The 19,365-nt window shown below is 36.7% G+C and overlaps 1 protein-coding gene across 7 annotated transcripts in view; it reads right to left on the reverse strand.

The window, feature by feature from the left end:
• Nucleotides 1-19,365, reverse strand: part of ATE1 (arginyltransferase 1) — a 69,446-nt gene that overhangs the window by 39,598 nt on the left and 10,483 nt on the right. For 5 of the 7 annotated variants that reach the window (XM_059852106.1, XM_059852102.1, XM_059852103.1 and 2 more), the window contains 3 exons: nt 11,782-11,814; nt 6,272-6,453; nt 3,339-3,438 (listed from right to left, as the gene is read on the reverse strand). In XM_059852106.1, the coding sequence (XP_059708089.1) occupies nt 3,339-3,438; nt 6,272-6,453; nt 11,782-11,814 (315 nt within the window). The remainder of the gene's footprint in view (nt 1-3,338; nt 3,439-6,271; nt 6,454-11,781; nt 11,815-19,365) is intronic. The other 2 variants (XM_059852105.1, XM_059852104.1) reach the window with 1 other exon arrangement.

Here is a 19,365-nt window from a genome sequence, read left to right on the forward strand (position 1 = left end):
GGACTTCTTTTAGTTCTGTAATTCCATAAATATGCTTGCAAATTACTGCCATTTAACTGAAAACATTAACAAGTACACAGACAGGACTTAAACACAAGAGAAGCAACCCTGAGACCAACCTAATTTTCAAGTAAAATACTTTCTTTATGCTTAAAACTTCATCACTCCAAAATGCATTAGAAAAAAGACTTTGCATCTTATGACTCATGGAAAATTTTCCAGAAGCCTATTTTCCAATGTGAGAACTACCACATCTAACAGAGCCTGAGAAGGTTTCCCACAAGGTCATGAATTTCTTCAGAGAACCATTTAAATCTTGTATTACCCTAACTTACCCAAAATCAATGGAACAAAGCCATTGCTTAAGGTTTTTCACTGGATTTTTCCATATTAACGTAACAGGACTACAGGAATCCTTTTGTCTCAATTTCATGTAGATTTTATTTTACCAGTTTGTAAATATTAGCCTATACATGGGAAAAAAATCTGAGAGGGGCTGGAAACTAAAAGATATCCTAATTTTGCAATGGAGTCCCTTCCCCCATCCTAAAGAAATTTCTCTGGGACTCCACTGTCCTAAAATCACATTGCAATCAATGCTGGCTGCTGGGGAACAAAAGGAATGGGAACAGTGAGTCAAAAGGGAGCTTTATTTTAAAAACCTCTGTAATTATGTCTGATCCATGGGTTAGTTGATACTCTAACCATTCATCTTCCTGCCTGAGAATCCAGAATTCTCCAACTCTGTTACTGTGCCAGAGGAATCCCAGCTCTGGGATCTGCTTCCAGGACTTTCAGGGCTCCAATCTTCCACTGGATTCCACCCCATTCATACACCAAATTGTACCAGTTGAGGAAAGAGAGCCCTGCAGATGGAATGGTCACACACTGACCCCAATAACTATCCCCCAAATCCTGAGCCTTCACTGTAAGTAAGTGCTCTGCTCTCATAAGACACTTCTCATACAGAGAATTGCTCCTGAGTTCAGCCTCCATTTCTGAAGTTCCCAAAACAAATAATTTGCAAATAACATTGCAAGAAAAAAGCCTAGTGGATGGCTTTCCAACTCCTTCTCTTTTTTTCTTTCTTTACCTGACATCAGTTTAACATCAGTCACCCACAGCCTGTCACTTCCACAGCAGTATCATTAAGGGAAAGGAGCCTTTAACTTCTCTATTAAACTGCAATAAAGCAAATCCTTAACATGAAATGCCTCCAAGTCAACCAGGCATTACTGAAATGACTTAATCTGCAAAGTCAGTACTTCCCCACCCTACTTCACCACTCCCAATCACTTACAAGAGCAGCAGCATTATCCAGATGCATTTCAGAGCTTAGCTTGATAATTTGGTTCTGGTGTTCTGTTTCAGTGAGGGAAAAGTGGAACTAGAGAAATAATGTCAATTTGATTTTCAATTTCATTACTTTAGTCTACTTTTCAAACAAATGCATCCAGGAAAGGAAATATAAAATAGAACAAAGGCCCTTGCAATTCATTGATTGGATTACTGCTGTCCCAGCAGAGAGCATTATGTGTGCTTTAATCACACAGGTACAGGCTTTTCTTCTTATCCTCCCCAGTCCCTGCTCCAGCTTTAATTACCCAACACATTGACTTGTGTAGATTTCTGGAAGACTAAAATGTATATTCTACCAAATCACAGTCATATCAAATAGTCATTAATTCCAAGCAAGGGAAGAAAAAGAGCTTTTGTGAAGGAAACAAAAAGTAAAATATTCCCACTACAATTTAATCAATTTCCATTATTTAAGAATGAAATCTAGAAGCATTGTGGGAGTGTTGTATTCTTGATGCAATCATTTTCAAATTGCAGCACAGACTCAACAGAACATTGTAATAAATAATACAAATGTAGAGTGGCTCATTTAATGCAGTGCCTCATGTATGAGCTTCATTTAATCCCTGTACACAAAGTTCATTTCTTTAGTAAAGCACTACAAGCAGCTGAACCCAAATTTTCTTAGCCATGGTATCTTTCACAAATGGTTTTGGGTTTTTTTTTTGCCATTATTGCCAGATTTATTTTTTAAGTGCCCTGGTAAACGACATCCACTCATTTTACAAGTCTTGTACCATGCAGGTTGTAGAAGAGACAAGGGATGTTAAATTGCAGTGTCTCAGTATAAACAAATCACCCTAAACTTCTAAATATCTCCAAAGAGTAGAGGAAGTAATCAAAACCTTTGGTTCAAGCTGGTGATGTGACAGCCTCTAAGATGATTCAGATGAGAGAGGGCAGATTTTTCCAACTCACCCATCTTCTTCTATCAAACTTAATATTCTCTTTGTTTGGCCAGCAGATGGATATAAAAATTCAAACTGGCAAAGGGGACACACACACACACAGACACAAACACATCATCTACCAAAACAAGAGGGATTTGTTATTTTCAGAAGACTGAATCATCATGGTCACCTGTAGTGCAGGCCATAACCAAGATGAAATTCCTTCACAGCCATCACTTTAATGAGCCTCACAATTTTTGGCCATTTGAAAACACTGCAGATTTTTAGCACATTTTGAGAGGGGAAAAAAGGAAAACACTTTGCCTCTTTCTCTAGATTTTGTGAACTTTTTAACTTCCCACATTATTAACAGATAAAAATGGTTACATGTAAGTGTTCAGCAATTGCTCTCAATGTTCATTACTCTGAAATTGTATCATATTAATATCCAAATGCAATGATGCATTTAAAGAGAAAAGGTACCACATTCCCAAGATCTAAAACCACAAGAGAGACACTCTTAGGCACTGAGGTCTGAATTAAGGTGAAGCCACCAGGGGTTACAAAGCAGCCAGAGTGGTTTCTGTAAATGTTCTGTGGGTTTTCCTGATCCTCTCCTCAAAATCTGCTCTGCCTCAAAATCTCTGCTCACCAAACTTCTCACTGGTTTCATGGGCAGAGCCTCTAACAAAAAATAAAGAGTAAAACCCAGCCAAGCCCAAGAAGACATCTTATCACTGCCTGGAGTCACTAAGCAACAGGTACAAATATGCCAGCCTCAAAAAAGGAGAATTTTAGTGTACTGAAAGAGACACTGTAAACATGAGATAGCCAGGTAACCAATGACAAACATTATCTGACAGCCTTGAAAACCTCTCTTAAGCCAAGATGTAATAAATAGCACATGCAACTAAATTGGAAAAAAAAAAAATCTCTAAGCCAAGTTAAATAGTAACCAGCATTCAAATTTAACCATATAAAGTCTACATTAAAATCCAAAATGACAATTACAAAATATTATATTACTATGACACTGTCAAAAGCTTTGACTAAAAGCACACTAAGGAAATAAGTGAAAACACACTTTACCTTGTATCTCATTTTGGGGCATGAATGAATGTAGAAACCCATATAATAAAAACAGAGATCAGGAGCTTTTACACAAAGCTGTCTGGTAAAAGCAATTTCCCTGTGAGGGGAAAGAAAAGACTAATTACATTTGAATACAATTCTTAAAGCCATTTTACCTCTTCATATTGAAACATTTTACAGCTATCTGGCTCTTAATCTAGGACTTATAAAGGACTAGACTTCTATAAAATAAAAATTAGCATCATAAACTCCAAACTAATGTTTTTAAAAATGCCAAACATAATAAACTGAAAATTATTACTTGGAAACCTAACAAACAAATCATCAAAATGCACAACACCATGTCAGGCTTAAAAATACTTTAATTTTTGTGGTTTGGTCTGCCAACTGTCTGATTTGAAATCTAAATAAAAATTACTAAGACCCTCTGTTTAATATGTTTCTTGTCAATATTTGTGTACATTGGAATTCTGCAGAAACCTACTGGCATTCTGGAATTCTACTGGTTAACATGGCTCAGGAAAACATCAGAGTATGTTTGAAAAATAAGCTTCAAGGAGAAGCCTCTTGTTTGTTCTATCATTTATGCTGCAGCAATTTGCATGTAAAAGCATTCATCTTTGTGCAACAAAAGGTATTGTTACCCATCCCATGTTTGTTAGTATGATTTTCTCATTTATTCTGAAAGAAAAATATCAATGTATTCCAAAAAAAGTTTGCTTTTTACTTTACTGGCACAAGGAAAGCACTGTTACTACAAAGACTCAGCCAGTGCTTCCTCTATAAATGATCATTTTTGCAGCATTTCTATCTGTGCAGATCACTCCTGTAACAAATTGGATAAAAAATGGATGCTGGTTTTACTTTCTGTGTCAAAGGGGTAAGAAGATGTCCCTGCTCACTGCAGGGGAGCTGGAATAGATGATCTTTAAAAGGTTTCTTCCAACACAAACTATTCTCTGATCCAAGATAAGAGTACATTCAGAGAGGAAGCATCTACAAACAGTGAAGGCAATGTATCACTTAAAATTAAATTAGTGTTACTCAGTATTTCTTGATTTTTTTTTTTTTTCCTGTGGCAAGACTGGCATTTCCAAGCAGTTTCTTCTCCCCTTACTCTCTACTTACATGCCTACATATTTCAAATGATGCTCAAATCCCATCCTTTCTACAACTCAGCAGCAACAATTCTCAGAGTGGCATGAAGTGGAAGTGACAGCAATGCAGTCCAACCTCCTTGGAGTAAAATTGGCAACAGCTTTGAAGGTATCAGATTCCTTTGCAACTTCCTAAGTCCTCCCTAACTCAACGTTTTTCTTCCCCTTTTTGAAAGAAGAATGAGGTTGGCTCCCTCCAGGACTGTTGGGAACTCATTTTTATTGCCTTAAATGCTGCAGAATTTACAAGCTGCTTTTTCACAAGTTGAACCATGCACACATGGTGTAGCTACAAAGCTTCAAATTTATTATGTAGAAAATTTAAAATCATTTAAAGAATTTGTAAGCATGGATTATGTCAGTCTATTATTACATAAAGTAATGTGATATTACAAATACTAAAAAATAATTCTTAGGAGGACTTAGTATTTTATATCTTCATCTTGCAAGGAAAAAATTACTCTAATTTCAAGTATCTAACATTTGTAATGGAATAGTTCTAATAATCTAAACCATTAAGAGAAAAAAAGATCAATTCTAAGTCATAGGAGTTCCAGTGTTTTTCCACATTTGTTAACTCTGATTAATTCTATAAAATTATCAGATCCTAATCAAAATCCAATCAAATTCAGATTAGACCTTTGAGATATTAAATTGCACATGGTTTATTAATTACAGAAAAGATTTATGAACTAACTGTGGTGAGAAGTTTCCTTAAAGTGCTGTTTGTGCTTCACATAGCTCAAATGTGCCATTTACCCACCCTGGAGGGTGACCCTGAACAAGAACTGAGAAGGTGCCTCTCAGCAGGAGCCCTTGGAGAAAGGGGAAAGCTGCATCTCCCAATTCCAGGGCTCCTTTTGCACCTGACAGAGTGCAGTGCAAATCCCCACAGGTGAAAAGATTCATGCTACAGCTTCTCACACTCAGACTTGTACACAGACATGTCTGGCACGAGGCTCAAACCCAGCTGCTTCATGAGAACACCACATTTGTCTGTGGCCAACTTCTTTCATATAAACAGAGAAGCAAAAAAGGTAAGGAAGAAATAGAGTTGCACAAGTATTTCCACTCATTTAGGGTGGGTATTTTTCACTTTTATTAACAATGGAATCATAAAATTGCCTATGGAAGAAAAGCAGTAACTTACAATTTCACATTTTTTGTTCACAGTGAAAAGCAATACCCACAATTCCTACTGTTTTGCAAGACCATGTTGGATAGTTAATTTAAGGCTTTAAAATCCATAGGATTACTCTCTCCATCAGGCTTTCTGAAGAGAAAGATAATGAGATTAACATACCTGAAAAATATACATAGTGCTAGTACAGCAGGAGAGCACTAATTCAGTGGACAATGCTTTTTAGGTACTCTGTTATTTATGACCTCAATGTGCATAAAACTATAAAAGTGATTAATTTCATTTGGTAACTGGGCTTAAAAAAAGGTCAAAGGAAAAATTATTTCTGTTCAGACAAAAAAAAAAGTGGCTTTTCCTGCTGAAACTAAGCAATATTAAATTATTTTCAGTGGCAATAAAAACGAGGCATTTTGTTTCTGTGTGTTTTCTTAACCTGTAAAAGTATTTAGCTAACTAGAAAGTTACATCTTTAGTCAAGGATTACAACTAAAAATTTACCTGGAAGGCAACCAACTCCACAACTACTTTGCTAAAGGTAGCGTTACTAGTATATATTTAGACTAAAAATAAAACTCCAAGTTTAGAAACAAGTATTAATTCCATCCAACCAGATAAGGAAAACATTCTCTTACCGTAATGCAGAGTAGACTCCCAAAGATAAGAAAGAAAAGTCTGGGTCATAGTACAGATAGACTGAGGACACACAGTAGGGCAGGATATCAATTACCCCAACAGCAATTATCTTCCCATCCAGCCAGTACTGCTGGTGGAAGGAGCCATAGCCACATTCTGGTCCGTTTGGGGCATGCTCTGCCTAAGTAAGAACAAGAGAGGGATTAACTCCCTGACAGACTTTCAGTATGAAAACAATCCTAAAGAGAATTTCTACATGTAAGTAAATACTGTAAAAAATGTAAGTAAATACTGTAAAAAAATGGCCACCTGTATTTAGAAAAAAGGCATTTGAAAAGCAGGGAAAACAATGTTGTTATTGGAACTTTTGTGCCCTTTGCTGTTCTCACAATGGGTATAACCCACCCAAACATCAGTCTGAAATAGCCTCTGCCAACCAGCACTTATGGTACTGACAGGACAAACCAATGTGCTTCTTCAAGTTATTAATGAATCATTACATGCCAACCTGGTGCCTCCAACACTCCCTGTCACAGCAAGGACCTGCAGGTTCTCTCCTCCACATCCCCAAGCACTAGAAACACTTTAGGCATAGAAATTAAGTTCATCAAAGTGGCAATTAAATTTATTTCAGATGACCATTTATAAAAAAACCTGAACAGCTCATTCTTTATGTGATGTTTACTCTCCATAACTAACAAAACACCTTTTACCCAAGAACCTGAAACTGTGTGGCAACAAAATCTGTGGAACCTCTTCTTTGTCAGCCCACATCAGAGCAAATCCTGCAAGAACACCAAGGGACTTCTATTGTTGTGTGCTGTGGTTTTGGATGTGCACTGAAGTTTGACTCTGGATGGGGTAAAGCACCTCGAGCCAGAAACTGATGCTTGAAGTTAAGAAGAAAATGATCTCCCTAATTTAAACTGTATTACACAACCAACTCTGGCATGCCATTTTCTCCCACGTCAAGTTTACTTTAATCCAGAATTCCACTGTGCTCAACTTAATTATCCATCTAGTCATGTTTTTCACTGCATTGCCAGGTCTTCAGAAAGCTGCTTCTCACTCAATAAATCTGACAATATTGCCTGCTATTACCAACTGTTTTGCATTACATCAGCAGAAGGTGGGTTTAATCAAGTATTTTGATACAGTAGCCCTGATTGAAGAGATGATAGGCAGGAGAAGTTATTCTAATTGGTACCACATGTGTCAAAAGGAATCAATCACGTGAGCAAAAATTATTTCAACTGGCTTACCCAAGCAGCAAGTCCCAAAATAAAGGCCACATAACAATATGTTTGAATTTTTATATAGTTATATACCATACAAGTGTGGAGCTACGAATACTCTAAAAGTGAAATGATGAAACATTTGAGAGCTCCATCTGCAGTATGTGAGAACATTAAACCCAGATATAGCACATTTAACCCAGCTTTTCTTGTTCAGGTAAAGGCCACTTATCCAACAGTTGTGGTTTCATTCAGGATCATCAACTTTTCAGCAGAGCCAAATGAAATCACATGGTCAGTGGTAACATTTTTAAGCAGGGACACAGTCAAGCAAAATATGTTCTCTAAGGACTTCTAAGCACAGGTTAAGTTCCCTTCTCAGAGTGCAGTCAGTGACAGAAAAATGAAAGCCAATGAAAAATGAAAGCCTTCTCAAAGCCAAGGGGAGATGTGGCTGGTAATAGAACACAGACTTGCTTAAATAAGTTTCAGTTAAAACAGATTTTCTTTCTTAGTCAAAAATTCATCATACGGGATTTAATGAATGCTAAAGAAGATAGTCTAAGCCACCATGGAAAAGATTTTCACTCAAAGCAAAGTCTTCTGAACTTAAACAAATGCTGTGCCTGTGTATGACCCCAAACCTCCAAAGAGCAGCACATGGATTTGGTCACTGAACCTCTGCAAAGTGAGCATTAACATCAGTTAAAACTTTTGGTAAAGCACAATCTGCAGTTATTTCACTAATGCAATTACAGTGAAATGTCATGAACATAAGAGAGTCTATGTTCTGGAACAAACATAATGAGCACAGCACTGATTTCAGGCAAAACAGACAGGGATCTCTGTTACATTAAGCAAATAACATTTAAAAAAGAGTAAGGTTTCCCTCCACCTTCAAAAATTCTCATACAATGTAATCCTTTGTAATGCTTGTCAGTACTACATTTTCTCCCATTCCTCAATGAATTCTTGGCTCCTTTAACTCGATTTCCTGTGCACTATCCAGGCAATTTGACCTGAAACAGGTCTAGAATATGAAACATTTTCCTGAAGCAGGTTACACCATTTCAAACCACTGACATCTCCACTGGGACTGTGTCTGTCAAGGGGGATGGAAAATACACCAGTGACATCAGGGGAGCAAGCCCCACCAGAAAGGGCTTATCTTATCTACCCAAAATTATAAACTAGCCCTGAAATCAATCCAGAAGGACAAAAGTATTTAAAATTAACAGTTTATAGTCCTACTTCAATATAATGAATTATTATAATCTGATGATATTGAAAAAAATCCAGGACAAAATGGAAACCACTATTTTCTCTCCAAAGTTTACACTGTCATGCAGAGAAAAACACAACATATTCCATGTTCACTCTACCTGTCTTCATATCCTGCTAGTTAATGATTCCATGAGCACATTTGATTGCTCACATTTTATAACCCAATATTAAAATATAAATATTTAACAGAACTGGCATTATATATTGCCCAATTAGTACCTCAGTGTACTAACTGCTTATACTTGAACTTCAATGATGGTGAGAGCACTAGAATTTCTTCAAAGCACATTGGTAATTCTTTTAATATTAACAGGTATTTTGCTTATTATAATAATTATAAAAATTTCTGTATTATAAAATGCCAAAAACATGCCCTGCCTGTACAATGCATGATTATTTTTCTCTGGGAGGTTTCATGAAATTTCTTGTTTTCTACCTTTCCATTTTACCCTCTGCTGTGCATGGAGGGAAGAGGAAAATATTAAATTTATGCTATCAAAGAAGAAAAAAAAAGCCAGGAAAACCTTGACTTCTCTGCTCCAGTGGAAATTATTTGCCAAATAAGCAAAGTGATTAATTCCAGCAGTTCCTTTCCCAATGGCACACACACAAATCTGCCATATGGTAGATTTCTATGTCTTGGTTAGCAACACATTTCCTTTCCAGAACTCTGTCCTACTTCCATTAGGGATTAGTAGGACACTCTTTACACATACATTCTGTGCCTGACTGGAAAAGCCCAGAATTTGAGCTACACTGCATTAAATGTCAGTCAATTATCACTTTCTAAGAAGGTGATCCTGGGAATCACAGGCTTGTAATGGTCTCACTCACTAGATCTCCTGAAAATAAAAACGTATCAATAAACAAAACAATGCAAAGCAGAGGCTGATGTGCTTTTTGAAGAGCAAAGACTGAGATTCACAAACATCTTTCAGTTCTTCAGAATCCAAAAGCATCTCAGCATGGTTAATGAGAACAAATGATCATTTGCATAACAGAAAACAGATCACTTTCCATCCTGCTGCATCTATTACATTCTCCAGGGAGGACTGAATGATGCTGCAGCAAACCAAGATCATGATTTTGAAGTATTCAGGATGGTTAAAAAAGAGCTGAATGTAAATAGCTCCAGAAAGATCCTGTAATACTGAGTGATCAAAAAGGCAGAGGAGATACCAAATGTTCACAAACCCATGGAGCACAAATGCATGCTGGAAAACATATTGCTATAGGCACACCCAAAGCAATGGGCATAAATCAGCAGCTCTCTCAAAGAGATGATTTTGACAACAGTTTTATAAAATTGTCAGTTTAATGCTTAACATCAGTCGAGATGAAAAAAAAAAAAATCCAAGCAGCAATTAGAGAATATTTTGAGAATAAAACAAAATTATCCCTCAACTGCCTAACACCATGGTCCATCTGAGTGCTGAGGCTCCTTCCAGGTGCTGTTTCAGGACAAGATGGAACAACTTGGGCAGGACAAACACTGAGATGACCATCAGTGATGCTGACACTGGTTCCCAACATCTTCCTCACTCACTGAGCACCACAAATAAGGTGAATCACCCTGAACAGTCTGGATTTCCCCTGGAACTTTCTCCCAGGAATCCCCCAACCCTGGCAAGAGCAGGGTCCCAGCCCACAGAGCTCTGGCTGAGTCCTGCAGGCTGTTCCCCTGGGCTGAACCATGACCATTCCACATCTGCCTGTGGGAACTGCTAAAATGGCAAATGGTTAAATGTAGCCTCTAAAATGAAAGGATTAATTAAAAAAACACCTCAAACAATTCACTTTACATTATACTGTTTACTGCTAGAAAACTGCCTAGTTTTCTGCTACTTCAAACTGTATCTTTTCTTTAAAGCATTCATTTCTTCTGCCAGAGCCCATAGCCTAAACAGAAACTAAACTGGATAATAAAATGAGGAAATAAAAAAGACAGGAAGAGTTTGGGTGTTCATACTATTTGCAGCTAATGATAACATTAAAAACTCCAAAAATTACAAATTGAAAACATGTAAGGTTTAACTTTTATTTTAAATTATTTTTGTTCAAAAGAGTAAACAGACTACACACTGCTAGATTTGCTTGTGGCAACTGTTTCAGAATAAAGAATTTCAAGAATCCCTTGGCCTCTGATACATAACCCCTTTTATTTAACTTCATCTAATTGAAGACATCTGTAGTGGTGCCACACAAAATTTAATTCAAGCTTCGAAATGTCAATAAAAAGTGTCTGTAAGAAACAATATGGGTATAAAGCTGGCAGGGTAGTGTGCATCAACCTCTACGTAGCCATACAAAATTAAGAATATAATGGCAGTCTGCTGCACGAGTTGACGAGGTGATAAAAGCCCTTTTCCTATAAAGTCTAATGAGCTCTATTACTCTTCAGCTTTCAGGAATGCAAAGGCCAGTGGACTCAGCAGAGAAAAGCAACAAACTCTGCACACATGGATTCACTCACAGCGCGACAGATCAAATTACCAGTGTAATTACTATAACCTGACAATTTCATTACAGTCACGCTGTCCTGAGCTCTTGGAGACTAACAAGAAAGACACTGCAAGGAATCCATGGCAGTTTGATCACTTGAAATGAAGGAACAGCATCTCCTCAGCTTTTACCTCAAACTGTAGTCAAACACAAGTTTAGCAAGTTATTTAGTAATTCATTCTTTTCTTTTCATAGAAATAAATCGAAAACCACGAAAGACATGGCCTTTTGTGCTTCTATTTTTAAATGCACTGCTATGAAATTCAGTGGGAGCTTATTACCCAGCAAAGGAGTCCTCAGGCTCCTGTGGAAACACAGCAGAACCTTCCTTACCAGTTGGTGGAGACAGGAATTCTGTGCCAGCCACCTCCACCACCTCTAACCATGGCTGGCTGTCTACAGAGAGCAAAGAGGACACTCACACATTCATTAAACAAAATAAATGAAATACATTCATTTCCAAACTCCCATCCTGAATGAATACATACCTCCAGAGGGGAATCACAGAGGAATCGTGTGAACTGCACCAAGGTGGGTTCAGCAGTGCCCAAGAAAACAGCCCCAACGTGCAAAGCAGAAAAAGAAAGAAAACCATCAGCAATGTGTTAGGATACATTCATATTTAAATATAATCTTTCAAATACATATATTTGAAAAGCATCATCAGACTTTGTTTATGGAAATTTCATTTAAACCCTTAAACTCTCACATTCTGTTTAGAAGTACAAATAAATATAATAATGAACTATGCAAAGTACTTTCTTTTCTATCAAACAGAAGATGGTTTTTAAAACTGTGAAGTGAGAGAATTATCCCCCTGTAATACAGGTCTGTGTCCTTTATTTTAAATTACACATCATCCTCCTCTGGGACTCCTTGCAACAGGGAATCTTTTCCCACTGTTCCATTGGTATCTCCCCAATCACCAAAGCATGGGGCCCTCATACCTCTTAACAGAAATTAATTAATTTACATTCAAAATTAAAAGCAAGTTCATTTTAATTTTAAGGAAAAGGAAGGGCAAAGAAAAGAAAGAAAATCAACCTCCTGAAAGTGCAAGCATTTCAAACCTCAATACAATACCTGGATTTCTGCCTCAATACAAAATTGATGTGCTGCTGATAATTACCCAAAAAGGCAATGTTTTAATGATCTGGAGCTTGTCCAAGATTCTTAGAGTAATAAAATACAATACTTATTCACTTACTATCATTTACTTATTTGATACAAACACTTCCTTATTGGTGGAGTCCACATTAAACACGTTGCAGAGTTCTGGTATGCATTTAACCCCAAACATTCCCTTGTTAAATAACTACTTTAATACACAGTTTAATTCCCCCTTTTGTAATGGCCGGGTGTTTTAATAAGTCAGCAGTTCCCACACTGCAAAGTAATAGTAAATAGGAAATTTTAAATTAAAAGTTAGATAAAAAGAATACATATGGACACCTACAAAAACCTGACTGTTGTCATGATTTTGTTGTCAAGAATTCCATTAAATTCTGAGATTATTAGTTCTGAGATTACTGCTGCCTCATCTTGCTGATCTTGTCCTGCTGATCTATGGACTGATGGGAAACCTCTGGACACAGAAATTATGGAAGAAGACTGAATTTCTATATTGTGATGGTGAAGGCAGGGGATTGCACGTTTTCTGTAATTTACCATTTCAGATCTAGTCACTAGCACTCTAAATGACTCAGAGTTTGGAAGGACAAAGGACTGTGGTATCTTAATTAATTTGTAGAATTATTTTGGTTTGGTGGATAAGGGAAAAAGCACCAGTAATATTAAAAGAAAAAATAAGATAATTAAAATTTTGAATTATTGAGTTATTTTCCTGAAGTAAAAATACAGAATTACGAATTTCTACACTATGAGTGCATCCATCCCTACAGCCAGTGGTTTTAGAAAGTGCAGGTTTCAGAAAAAATAAACCACATGTAATTAATTTTCATGTCAGAAGACCCCCAATAACTTCAGCTGTAGAGTGCAAACTAAACCCTGTGGTGAGAAATCTGAGCTCACAACACTTTTCAAATAGTTTTACCAATTCTCCAGGCCCTGCTGCCCAGTACCCTGGCTCTGAGGGTAAAGGGGAACTTTTTCAGTTTAATAACCTCTGCTGTTACAGCTGCTAGGAAAAAAGTCTTAATTGCACCTGAATTTGTATCACAATCTTAAGGGAAAAAAAAAAAAACAAGTCTTGTTATAAATTATTTCACATGATGATACCTGGTGAAGTTCAGAGGTTAGATAATTTTCTTAAACTAGGCTATACATTTATGTAAAAAAGAAAATATTAGATTCAGCTCCTAAATTAACAAACTCATCTAACACTGCAAGATTATGATGAACACAATTAAAAATTATTCAATAAATCATGAAAGAAATACAGCCAAAAGCTGATATTGTATGTAAAATAACTCAATATGTCACACAAACACAACTCAAATTCCTTTCACAAGGCCATGCTTTTCTAATTTTAATTTCCAACTGATTTACATAAATTTTAAAAGCTTTATAATATATAAGAAATCCACATCATTTTTACTTTGGTGCAAGCCAATTACAGCTGCCAGAAGAAATCAACTCAACAACAGGGAGTAAACTTAAACAGAATTAATAAAACTAAGAAGAAACACATCACTAAGAATGAAATCAAAGGGAGAAAAAAGGGCAGAAAAATAAAAAGCAGGTTGGGTTCAACCCAAAGCTTCTTGCTGGACTAAGAGCACGTGCACAGCTTTAAAAAGAGGTAATAAAGCAGAGTGTTAACACCTGCTCCCTTTTACACAGGGGGAAGAGATTCAGGAGCTAAACTGGAATGGGTTTCACCTGGCAGCTCAGGGATTTCTGCAGGGGAAGGCTCCTGATGTCACAGGAGGACATCACCTCCTTCTCAGAAACTTTCCAGGTGCTAGCAGCAGGAGCTGCACAATTATCTGAGATATTCCACAAAAAGCATTCCTTTTTTTCAGTTTTCATTCCCCCTTTGACTGTATTAAGGGTTTGCTCATGTTTGCAATTCACTGCCAAGGAAAGCTGAGTACTTGCCCTTTTTTTGGGATACAGAAGGATAAGCAATGAATATGGCATTAGGGCCTTCCTTCTTTTTGTTTTTTAAGATCCAATCTCTGAATGGGATTAAAATAAACCAAGGATTTTGGTCATGTGGCTTTTTTGCTTTGTTTTTCACAGAGGTGCAAGGCTCCTAAGAAACTAAAAAATAAAGATGGCAAGTCATAAAACCTGCAAATCCAGTGCATCGCTTCCATGCTGCCATATTTCAATTGAAATAATCTTCCTTATCCAAAAATGATTAGAATCAGTCTTAACCATAAAGTTCTGCAGTGAAAAAGTAAAAATAAATCAGTGTTTCAGTAAGGCGAGGAGCAGCTGCTAACAATCCTCTCCCACAGAAAAGAAAACAAGAAACCAAACAATAAAAACAAACTAACTAGGAAAATACATTGAAACTGAGCTGAAAAATGAAGAAAATGTTTAAACTTTCTGCAGAAGTCAGGAAAATGGGACAAAATGTAGCATTTTTACAGGAAAAGATGGTGCAAACCACCCTTGAACCAGACAATAAATTAAGAGTTCAGCAGAGGAATCAAAGACTTATCCCAGGGCTGGCTCTATTTAACATTTTCAACAACTGCTTACAAAAATACAGACATGCAGAAACAATAGAGTTTCAGAGATAGTCACAGACCTAAAGGTGAAGAAAGAGCCTTCAAAACTAGGAAGAAGGATTTAAAGTTTACAATGGAAAGAGGGATTTAAAGTTTGAATACATGTCTCAAATGTAGTTTTCAGTGCAAGGAGGGGACTAATGAAATATTGCACATTTCAGTTACAGTTTCAATTCCTTTATGGAGTGACAAAAGTCACTGTGGCTTTCTTGCTCAGAAACCTCCTCTCAGTATACTGGAGGTTTATCAGTATTACAGTAAAGATTATTTACCTTTAGAAATTGCAGTGGCAAAATCAAGGACGATACAAACTGAGATGAAAAAAGAATCTGAACTGAAATTATATGACTGTGAACAAGTTACTTGTCTGGATGCCTAAATTCTTTTGCTGTTCTAGACATATCATTATAAAATCCATGAATCCACAGCAGTGCAGTCACAAGGGCCACACAAATAAACAGAAGGCACTGGGCTGATACAGAAATAATCATTCAAAGTCCTCAAGTCAGAGCTCCCAGGATGTGAAATCCAAGTTCACTGCAGTGAGATGTTCTGCCATGGCTTCCAGGAGCTGTATAAAAGTGTACAGAAGGCTAAAAATAACCACAAAGGCTATTGATTTTTAAGCATTTTCTCACTGGAATATAAGAGAGGAGACTAGGTTAGGGAGACCTAAAAGTTTGCAACTGGCTGCTGATACCAGTTTGGACCTGATCAGAACGTGCTCCTTGGCATTTCTCAGACTACTCACTCAGTTTTTTCTATTGGTTCAAGTGGATTCCTGAGAAGCAATAAAAAAAAAAAAGGGGGGGGGGGGGGGGAGGGTGAAAGAAAAACTCCACTCTACGTATTGCAGTAATTTTTTGCACCTTTTCAAACAGGGTATCTTTTGTGTGTCCTGAAATTCTTTTCTTCCAAGACAAATATTTAGCTAAGCACAAAGCAAAGAGAGAGTCCAGCTACTTTCACAGAGGGAACAGACAGATACTGTTTTTCTACAAGTTTGTCATTATGAAACCCTTATGAAAAGTTAAATAAAACGTTTGCTTCAGGAGCAATAGCAATAAACTGTTCACTCTTGCTCTCTCTGGAAACTACTGTAGAATTCTTATGATTTTTATGGAAATGTTTTCTAGCTTGTGTAGCTGCCACATAAGCTTGTCTCAGTTACACTTCAGCTGGGTTTCCTAAAGACAAAGACTGCTGTAAAAAGACTTGAGAATTCTGACACTGGGGTAGAAATGTGGTGCATCTGATGAGACAGATGATACTTCATTAAGAACTCCTAAAGACACCCTCAGTTCTATCCAAATTAGTCATTGATTATTTCATTGGGATCAACAATTTCCTCCTTGTCATGAAAAGGCCAAAAAAAATGTTTTGACTGTATTTGTTTCATGTAAAATCTTTGATCCAGACCTCCACAGCTCCACACCTGTACCTATAATTTCATCTATCACATTGCTTCATCTAAAACACAAGAGATTCAGGGGGCAAAATCTTCTGAAATATCTATCTGAAATGATCTAAATGTTCTGAAATACCTATCTCCAGGTATTTTATAAATCATCCAGAAGCTGGGGTAGAGCTGGATCACAGCATCTTCCAGGTGATTTGTATTCTGCAAGGCCCTCCCTGCATTTCTTACCCAGAAACAGGGATTTTTGGTGCTGAGCAAGAGTTAAAACATTTGCAGATAAGGCCTGCTCTTAGCAAAGCAGACAGAAGCCATTACACAGCTTCCACAAATCCAGTGGAATTGGATCACCCAAAAAGCCAAATCTTGGGATTACACAAGACACAAGTCCATTCTTCTTATTCTCTGGTCATTCTTCCATATATTAATCCACACATTTTCTCCCAGAAATATAACCAAAGACTATTAAAAGTTACTCAATTTTAAAAATAGACTCCAAATCCATATTTATCTATTTATCTGTGCATGAATTATAACAACAAAGCTGTATTAGCATTTACTATTTTTCTTATGAAAAATGGGGGAAAAAAAAGGTGGACAAACCCTCACCCACATGATTTTTTTGCATAATTATTTTACTCTTGATATGCTGATCAGCTCTATAATTTATGCTCCAGCTTATCTTTCACTGATGCCACAGGGAAGCAAGGTTATTTGAATATAAGGATGCTCAGCCTACTCTCATCTCTCTGCTCATTAGAGGTCTGCATTTCTCAGTTTTTCTAAGCTTTCATGATTTTAATTTCTTTTCCTTATAGCTTGACCCATTTCACAAAATAAATATAACCACCACTAAGCCAGGAAATAATCCAAACAAATAAATCTTTGCAATTCATTACATTTGTGGGGGCTTTGTATGTTACAGACACAGCTCCTCATGCTAAGCATGATTACATCTTCCACTGCTTTAAAAACAACCCAACAAACAAGAAAACAGCAAAACAAAACAAAGCCATTGAAAATAATAAAAAAAAAAGACAGCTCTGTTATACTGGGAATGGGACCATCATTTTGAACCTGAGATAAAGAGCCACATCAAGCATTTTCATAAAGGGTCAGAAGAAATGCAAAGAATGGGGCAAACACTAATCCAGATTGTTTCAACAGCTTCCAAAAATGAGCAGCTCAGAACTTGGCTAATTCAAAAGCAGCCTTAGAAAAATTTCTCCAATAGACAGGGATACACCTATAGTCCTAATTTCCATTATTTTATCTGAACTCCTTCATTGCTATTTATACTTTAACTTCACAATCTGTTCAGGTTCCCTGTAATTCATCTCACTTTTTCCAACAACTATAATAAAAATACATATATTCCTCAAACATTGGATGTTCATGCATTTACACAGTAGCTTAATAAAGTTTTGTGCTCCCACAGAGGAAAACTGAAAAATCAATTTTTCCTCAGCCCTATTTAAGAGCAAGTACTATAAAGAATCCTTCAGCATGAAAATTGTCTGCTATGTTTTTCCTCAGGACACCAATTCCATACAATACAAACATGCTGACATAAACATTCTTCAGTGCCAACAAGTTTGTGTAACATCAGGAATTGACTCCACTCCAAAGCACAGACACCACCAGGTCAGTTTTGAAGCTGAATTCCTGAAGCAAGTGATCAAAAGTTCTTGAGAGGGGTGAGAGGATTTCCAGGGTAAATTCAACTTCTACCAGACAAACTAAGAAAAAAATGGCATAATTAATATTTTAAAAGTCTATGCAGAAAATAGTTGTGGCTTTTATGCCAACATAAAAACCAATTTGAATTTTTTTCTCTTGCAAGCTAAAATGGTTTTAATTCCAGGAGCAAGGGAATACTTTAAACTGTTCCTAGAATATTAACATATTTGGCAGAGAGACAATATATTTCTACCAATCCTCTCCTTGCCAGTGAAAGAGGAACAGAAGATTCTGGTGATGCTTCCATAGAAAGGAGTTTCATCACAAGTCTGCAACTGGGGAAAAGTTGACTTCACAAGTTCCCACCTTGCTTTTTATTAGAACAAACAGAAGTCAGGAATCAGTACTGCATCACCAAAATGTGCTGCAGGATTCTCCCCTGCAAAATCTCCAATTATTTTAATGACCACACTGTAATTAATGCTGTGCAGTCTTCAGCAGGGAAGCAGAAGAAGGAAAGGAGGAAAAGGCAAAATTTAAAGACACTCAGCATCCTGAAGGGCACCAAAACACAAATTATCTCTGGGCTCAAACTGGCATTAAGCAGAGAGTGCCCACAAGTTCAATTCCACAATTCCCTGCCCTGAAAATCCTCTACTCTCCCTTCTCACATAAACTCCTGCTGGAAAGCTGTATTTACATTACTGAGGTGCAAAAAGGCCTCCTCCACACTCACTGAGCAATAATCAGCTTCATTGTTCACATATCTTTTGTTACTATTGGGAACATTTTTACAGTTTTTCCCATTAGTGTTATTTTCAAATAACCACCAAAATTCTAAATTGATTCTCAGAACTGCTTTTTAATATAATAAGGTTAATATTAAACTAGCCTAGCAACAGATAGGGTATTGTAATGCCAAGAATCTAAGAATATATCCCCAAAAGAAGTTGTTAATATGTCCCATAACAATCTTTGTATGATTCTGAATTTAAATATAGGCAGGTTTCTAAATATGAAGTGTTAATATAAAACTAAAGACTGTTTCTAAACTAGAAATTTTCCAAACACAAAAGTGTGCAGGACTCTCCCTAAAAAAAACCCCAACAACCTCACAGAGTAGTTTGTACAAATTAAAAGTGAAAAAATCCTGGATATTTGCCAGTTTGAAGTGAAAGCTTCTTACTATCCTGATAAAAGGTCCTGTGTATAGGACAGAATTTTATTCCCTTTGCTTAAAAAACTCCTTGGTTCCATAATGTGTGTATGATATA

The sequence above is a fragment of the Haemorhous mexicanus genome, chromosome 7 (assembly GCF_027477595.1).
Source record: "Haemorhous mexicanus isolate bHaeMex1 chromosome 7, bHaeMex1.pri, whole genome shotgun sequence".
In the NCBI taxonomy this organism is placed as follows: domain Eukaryota; kingdom Metazoa; phylum Chordata; class Aves; order Passeriformes; family Fringillidae; genus Haemorhous; species Haemorhous mexicanus.